At 28.0% G+C, this 8,115-nt stretch overlaps 1 protein-coding gene across 3 annotated transcripts; it reads left to right on the top strand.

Annotated features, from left to right (window-relative positions):
• The first annotated feature begins 1,758 nt into the window (after positions 1-1,758).
• On the top strand, positions 1,759-6,279 carry LOC111639550 (tripartite motif-containing protein 45-like). 3 transcript variants are annotated; one of them, XM_023385439.1, is made up of 6 exons: positions 1,759-1,843; positions 2,343-3,603; positions 4,956-5,085; positions 5,164-5,278; positions 5,461-5,587; positions 5,661-6,279. In XM_023385439.1, exons 2-6 carry the CDS (start codon positions 2,361-2,363, stop codon positions 5,789-5,791), a joined length of 1,746 nt encoding a protein of 581 aa, XP_023241207.1. In that variant the 5' UTR covers positions 1,759-1,843; positions 2,343-2,360; the 3' UTR covers positions 5,792-6,279. The 3 variants fall into 3 exon arrangements, with proteins under 3 accessions (XP_023241207.1, XP_023241205.1, XP_023241206.1); XM_023385437.1 differs by having other exon boundaries at positions 1,776-1,897; XM_023385438.1 differs by lacking the exon at positions 1,759-1,843 and adding an exon at positions 1,906-2,266.
• The last annotated feature ends 1,836 nt before the right edge of the window (positions 6,280-8,115 follow it).

Genomic DNA, 8,115 nt, shown 5'->3' with positions numbered 1-8,115 from the left:
ATACTAANAAAAAGGTGGTGGAACGCCGTTCCATTGCGTTCTATGACAAAAAAAGCGCCGGTGTTTTATATTCACTTCATATTAAATTCTTATTGTTTTGAGGATTACACTATATTTATTCTCTATAAAATGTGTTTTTGGTATCTATTTCGGAGTATCTAGAACGAATTAATTAGATTTATATTGATTCATATGAAATAATTGCCTCGGTTTTCTGCAGTTTCGGATTTCGCCGATTGTTTTCGGACTGATTATCGACGAAAACAGAAAACTTTTCAGATAATCTGAGTTTGATTATACTAATAAATATTTGGCTGCAAAAAATTATTACATGTCTACTTATTTTTACCGAATTTACCAGTAAAAAATATCAAATTACTGATATATTTACCGATACACGTTTTTTTTATCTGATTGCCGGTGAAGTAGTAAACCGTTTATCGGCAATGCAATCCCTAATCGACGATCAGATGCATACCCACCCACTCATATCTGCGTTACGTAATTTATGGACAGCTCCGAAGTCAATGGTCATGTATTAAAAACAACACATTAAAAATTTATATTATACAGGGTTTTTCAAAAGAAATGCACCATAGCAGATTGTGCAAAGAAACTTGTAGACAAAGCATCAGGAGCATGTGCATAGTGTACTGGTTATATAATGCATCATTGCGTGCCTGTAATACTGCCAAACGGAAATTAATTACACAAAATTTATATGCGTGATTGAATCACTTTCGACTAATGTAGGCCCAGTTATATATTCTGTGACTAATCGGTATGCTGTGAGAATTGTTCTATTCAATACAGGAAACACTGTCGGTTATTATTATTATTATTGTATTTAATGTTATTTGATTAAAACTAAAAGTAACAATTAAAAAACCGTGTTCTTTCTATCCTCTATGTAACAAGTACTGTATTAAAAAAAGTTCAATTCTCATAACATACAGAACTATGTAGCTGCGCTTACATTAGTTGTAAGTGATTCGACTACGCATATGAATTATGTGTAATTAATTTCCGTTTGACAGTATTACGGACACGAAATGCTACATCATACCAGTATAACCAGAACCTATACAGTCGACCCCCCCCATAACACTGTTGATAATTCCAATTTATATGAATTCCATGTTGTACGAGTCACTTAAATTTTACAAATATAAATTCTAAAATTTATATTTGTAAAATTTAAGTGACTCGTACAACATGGAATTCATATAAATTGGAATTATCAACAGTGTTATGGGGGGGGTCGACTGTATAGGTTCTGGTTATACCGGTATGATGTAGCATTTCGTGTCCGTAATACTGTCAAACGGAAATTAATTACACATAATTCATATGCGTAGTCGAATCACTTACAACTAATGTAAGCGCAGCTACATAGTTCTGTATGTTATGAGAATTGAACTTTTTTTAATACAGTACTTGTTACATAGAGGATAGAAAGAACACGGTTTTTTAATTGTTACTTTTAGTTTTAATCAAATAACATTAAATACANGAATTAGTCTAGAATCGATTAATTTTATGAAAGAAAACCTTTCAAACAGCCGTAGTCCGTAAACTATGATTCCTACAAAATTGATTCATAAAGAACGGAACGTATCTACCGTCTTATAGGGGGATCTACTGTAGTAATAATACTGTATATAGAAGTAACCAATTTTTATTTAAAAAATAACTAAAATGTAACACGCTCGGAAAATAATTTTTTTTTTTTATAAATTGAAATAGAAAGTTATCCTTATTTTGTAGTGTTACAAGTGGTCATGTGATAAGTGAGGGAGTGGTTATTTTAGGTCACATGTCAACGTGCTTCTATACGTTAATGGTATTTGTGCATGTTACTAATCAGTTTATAGTGTGATTGTTTTCAATTGTAATGGTAATGCTCCCTAACAATTACAATTTTTAACATTTATTTATTATAATATAATGTTATCTTTTATTGCTCGATAATGAAATCAAACATCCTGTTGATAAAGCACGTGATAAATAATTGTCGATTACATAGGTTATTTTTTAACGAATAAACAGTTTTAAAATCAGATCCCATACATTTTAACTTGTATATAATTAAAAATTATTAAGTATAATTGAATTATTAACATGTAGATTCACTTAATACTTATATAATTGATTCTATTTGATGATATCCTGCAGACATAATAGATATATAATTGGATTAACTAGCAATGCATTTAATATCCTACCGAGATTGTTATTGATGCTGTAACAAACTTTTAATAAACCAGTCAGTTTTGTTGTTAATTAATTTTATTATTTCATATTAATGCTTTAGAATTAATTGCATTTAAAAATTCTTACAGATCATAACTACATGAAAAATGTCTAGCAGTCTTCTTCCTGCTTTGCCTCGTATTTGTGGTGTTTGTCATTGTCGTTATGAAGAACCTCGGATTCTTCCCTGTTTACACACATTTTGTACAAATTGTTTGAAAAGTTTAGAACCTTTCTCTCCTGAGATTAATTTTGCTGATTCTTCAGATAATCTGAGTTTGATTTTATCTCAGAGTAGTGTGCATGGATCTGCTTCAGGTTATGAATCGGAAAAATCCAGTCTGGTATCCACGTCTAGTTTGAGGTTAAACAGAAAAGAAAAATGTGATATATTTTTATGTCCCACATGCAGTAAACGTGTGGAAATGCCTAGAGAAGGTGTGAAAAAATTGCCTTTAAATTATATGTTGTTACACGAAATGATTGTGGATACAATGAATTTGGATCCTAACACAGTGTTTTGTGATCTCTGTACATCTGAAACTATTGCAAATGATCATTGTACGGATTGTTTACTTAATCTTTGTAATTTTTGTTCAGAAGCTCACAACAGGCAGAAGAAAACCTATAATCATAAAGTGATAGCTCTTGAAGAAGCAATAAAGCAAGGAATTTGTATTTCACGTAAACCAGTATTGTGCTTAATCCATCCAACTGAAGAAATTCATTATTTTTGTACATCTTGTTTAGAAGTATTGTGTAATAGCTGTAGTGTAATTCATAATCAGAATCATAAATTTGATACTATTAAAAATACTGCTGAAAAGCAAATAAATATTCTAGAAGCACTTATTTCACAAACAAGATCCAATATTGAACTTCTTTCTAAATCTATTGAAAAGATTCAAGACACAAATGTAAAACTAAAAATTCGAGTTACAAATATAACAGAAGAAGTAAATAAATTCATTGATGGCTATATGATAGCATTAGAAATGCATCGGCAACATTTACTGAGACAAATTCAAAGAGTTTATGTTGGACGGCAAAGAGTGCTGCGACTCCAGCGTATGAATGTTGAACGAGTTTTAGAAGATTTAAACAATTGGGAAATTTTTGTGAATAAACTAATAAATGAAGGAACAAATTCAGAAATTTTGAGTATATTTAGTTTGGTCACACAGTGTTTGAAGGATATTGCTCGAACAAAAGTACCGTTGGAACCACGCACAAATGAGAAAATAGAATTTATACCTAGAGAATTAGGAGGTGTTGTTGATGGATATATGCTTCAAGGACAATTGTTGCTTCAAGCAGTGAGTCCACATCATTGTTTGCTCAAAGGAAATGGTAATGTTTTCAAGTATTGATTTTTTTCTATTGCAAATTAAAAAGTATATGAAGTATTTAAATTTAAAGTTTTATAATATTTTGAAAATAAAATAATTTATTAATATTTAATTTCTTACATTAAACCAATGATTTTCAGCTGGGATGCCATGAAATAGTGCTGAGCAATGCCCTAACACTTCCTATGTTTACTTTGATAAAGAAATAGTGATGCCTGAAGAAAAACATTACCAAGTTGGGGTGCCACTATTAGAAAAAGGTTGAAAATCACTAGATTAAACTAGATGATCACATTGGAATACTGTCTGCTATTTTAAAACTTGTTAAAACAGCAGACAGTATTCCAACAGACATTTTCTATAATTAAATAAAGATATCCAAACATAATTTAAAATTCAAGAAAAATATAGTTAAGTTACCAAAATCATTTGAAGAAATTTTATTCCTTGTCTTCAATAGTTAAATACATGGTAGAATCAAAATAAACCAAACTTTTATTATAACTTTTATTATGTTAATAGTAATCTCAAGTATTTACTGAAGACTTCCTTCAAAATAAATTCTTGCAACAACACATTTCTGTCAGTGTCCACATTCATTGTCAAAACAGTCTTGGATGAGGACCATTGAGAGAGGGAGCTAGGGATTTTTCCCTGAACCTAGAAAGCAGAGACCCTTAGTGATTCCTATCTTTTCTGTTTTTTTTTCTAACAGAAAACAAAATCTTAAGACTGCTTTTTTTTATTAATAAAGAAACATTTTAGTGTGAATGATTTTATATTGAAATCTATTAGTGCCTTTATATTGCACCTTATTTATTAATATTTAATAATTTCAATTGGAATTTTTAATAAGAATTTAATATTCCAATTTAAATTTCAATGTATTTTTTGCTAATGACATGTTCATTTTCCAAATTTTATTGTTTCCTTAAAAATGTTTATATATAGAATGTGTAAGAAGAGAATAAGTCATTATCAATACATTTTTCTTGATTTCTGTCTCTAACAATTTTTCATATTTTATTAAATCTTTCATTACATTAGTAGTTCTCAAACATTTTAAGAAACACATGTACTTTGTGTAAAAAAAATGTTTTCTTCTACCACTTTTAGCATTAAATATAATGTAAAATATATTGCAGATATTAATGTACAATGCTGATACCAAAATCATCATCTATAATGATGAAAAGATTCTTCAATACATAAAGATATTAACTGTATTAAGATTGATAGTTAAAGATAAGATTTTATATTTCATAAAGCTTGATTGAAATTTAATTAATATTTTAAATTAAAATAAATAAATATACATATTTAAAATTTTAAGGTAACATATATATTGACTAGGTTTACAAGTAGCAAGGCAAGATCATTTATCTCGCCTTCTGTTAGTTGTGCGAGATGTTAATTCTCAGCCAGTGATAAGAGGATGTGATGATGTTTCTGCTAAATTAGTTTCAAAAGATGATGAGAAAAAGTAGGTAAAATGATTGTAAAATTATTAATGTCAAAATGATTCTTTTAATTTTAAAATTTATTTCCTGAAATATTTTAGGCAAATACCAGTTACTATTACAGATAGAAAAGATGGTTCTTATGTTTTAACATTTAGTCCTGATACTCATGGACAATATTTTTTTCATGTACAGATTGGTGGAAATCATATAAAGGTGAATTTTCTAACAATAATGCCTTTGTTATTGAAGTTAATGTAACTGATCTAAACTCACTTGAAATATTTTTTGTATTTATTTGGTAACTGTTATATTCATCTGGATTCTAATTTATTAACAAAAGATAATGACATTTTAAAATTAATTTTATAGTAATAATTGCATTTAAAAACTTATAGGGAAGTCCTTTTCTAGTGAATATCAAACCACCATGGCGTAAACATTTTGGAATATATCATTGTTGTACATTTTGTTCTAGCAATGGGAATAAGGAAGCTCAATGTGCTTGTGGTGGAACTATTCCAGGTAGTAATATTAATAATAAAACAATAGTTTAGGTCTGATAAAAAAATTTTAACTTTATTTCTTATATCTTAAGGAGGATTTAAAGGATGTGGTCATGGTCATGTGGGACATCCAGGAGGTTATCATTGGAGTTGCTGTGGTAAAATGTCTGAAAACTCTGAATGTGCAAGAACCGATCATAAAATTTATGAATGCACCCTTTAATTTTTTATTAATTAGATATTTTTTGTTTGTTTGCATTAAAAAGTTGCCATTAAATTTATTGTATTATATAATATAATTATTAAAAATACAATAGCATGAAAAAGCTTTTTCTATTTTTGAAATACAATGATATAAAGTAATAGTGGTAGTATATGTATTATAAAAATTAGTAATGTTTTGGAAATTTCATAAATAGAAACAGAAAGTTCCTTTTAAATGTACTTTACTCTCCATTACAAAAATCATTCACTTGAAAGTTTTTTCAAGATAAAATATTAATGTAAGAAAAATGAATTAGTGATAATATAGAAATATTCATTTGTAATTTTCAAATTTTTCTATTGGTAGCTAGTAATAGAAATAATCTACAGTGGTACCTCAGGATACGAAATTAATCCGTTCCGAAACTGAGATCGTATCATGAAAATGTCGTAAGGTGGATCAACTTTTCCCATACGATTACATGTAAAACCAAATAATTCGTTCCAACGCGAAAAACATACTCAAATTAAAGCCAAGTAATACATTTAAAAAAATAACTGTAGTAAGAAAAACAAATGAAAAATGCGAACTAATGTAACGTCGTATGGTGAGTTTTTGTTCGTATCGTGGAGCAAAAATATGTTCGAATTTCATGTCGTATCCTGAAAATTTCGTATGCTGGGGCGTTCGTAACCTGAGGTACCAATGTATAAGTTTTTTTTTATCTAAATAATTTTCTATTTATTCTAATTGATCAAATAGTTTAATATTGATGTAGCTGCAGGCAAACTGAACTCCTAGGAAAATTTTATATATCAAAAATAGATGTGGAATTATTGAATAAATTAAATTCTACATTTCTCTAAGAGCATAAACAGGAATTTGAAGTAAAATATATATTGTATTTTAAAATAAATAAATATTAACAGTAAATGTTAAAATTTTAACCGTTTTCAGATCTAAAATATTTATTAAGTAAAAATCTTTATTTATTTTAAAATTTGAAACTAATAATAAACTGTATATTTTTTATATCAAAATCTGTAAATTAATTCATAGATGAATTAATTTATGAATTTGGCTTAATATAAGGTACACTTTTATTCAACTGATTTTATACCTTGTATCAAATTTGAACAAAATATAGTAGTACAAAAATATTTTATTTTGCAAAATAATTATAAATATAACATGACTATTTAATATCATTTGATGGCTATTCATATCATCATCAATAGAAAACAAAGTTTCAAACAAATTTTCAGATAATTTTACTGCCACTTATACTGTTTTTTTATCACTAATTAGTAGGAAATGTTTGAAGCAGTTTTAGACTGTTTCTTGCTTAAAGGAAATGGTTACATTGTATAGCAAATAACATCCAGTATTAAAAAAATCAGTTTTTCAATCATATCATTTATCTAAAGTGAAAATCAAAACTTCAATTAGCTCCTTGCAGTAATAATGGTTGAAGTTTTTAATGATTCACTGATCTAAAGGCTGGCTAATTGGTTTATTGTGTGGCAAAAATAATAATTCAATGTTTGTCAAGTCAGAATGTAATGAAAAATCAAGTAAAAGAAAAACTTTTCAATTTTGTAGCCAATATTCTTTGTATTGCCAAATTAAGTGTTCTTCAAATACACTGTGAATCATTCAGACTATGCTATTACAGTAATACTTTACAGATAAATTTTTTACATTAGCTAATGCAGCATTTTCAGATTTTTCAACGATACAAGAGTTCATAAATTTCAAGTTGTCAGCATTACAGCAGAGACCAATTGTAATTTGATTTATTGATATTTTCTTTTTAGCACACAGATCCATTCACAGCAACCTTTGGTCAATTACAGGCAATAAAATAAAGCTTTTTTTATCAAAATTCAAAATGTTTTTAATTTGATAAAATTGGCAAACTATCCATTGCTAACATCAAAATTTTCAAATTGGAACATATACCGTATGCCAGGTCTTTAGCTTTTTCCTGAATCATATCCTGTGATAAAAACTTTATTAGTATTTTCTAAAACCATTTGCATAAAGTCTTTGAGCTTGAATAGTTTTTCTTGTGTAACCTCTTTGAAGTTAAATCTCACATCTTTTATTCAGCTTTGATTTAAGCTTGTTGAAATTATACTCCAGACACTGATGATTTGTTTGGCACAGGGGTGGATCTACATAAGGACTAATAGGTCTTAAGCCCTGGGCCCCCAAGTGTCAAGGGGCCAAAAAAATTGAATTATCATCATAAATTTTTGATACTTTTTCATTAACAATGAGTACTTATCATAAAGCAAAACATAGTTAATATTAATAATATAATAATAATGGTAATTTAT

This window comes from Centruroides sculpturatus, unplaced genomic scaffold, assembly GCF_000671375.1.
Source record: "Centruroides sculpturatus isolate CEXI.00-Female unplaced genomic scaffold, Cexi_2.0 scaffold1262, whole genome shotgun sequence".
NCBI classification, from domain to species: Eukaryota; Metazoa; Arthropoda; class Arachnida; order Scorpiones; family Buthidae; genus Centruroides; species Centruroides sculpturatus.
This window is presented reverse-complemented; position numbering and strand designations above follow the sequence as displayed.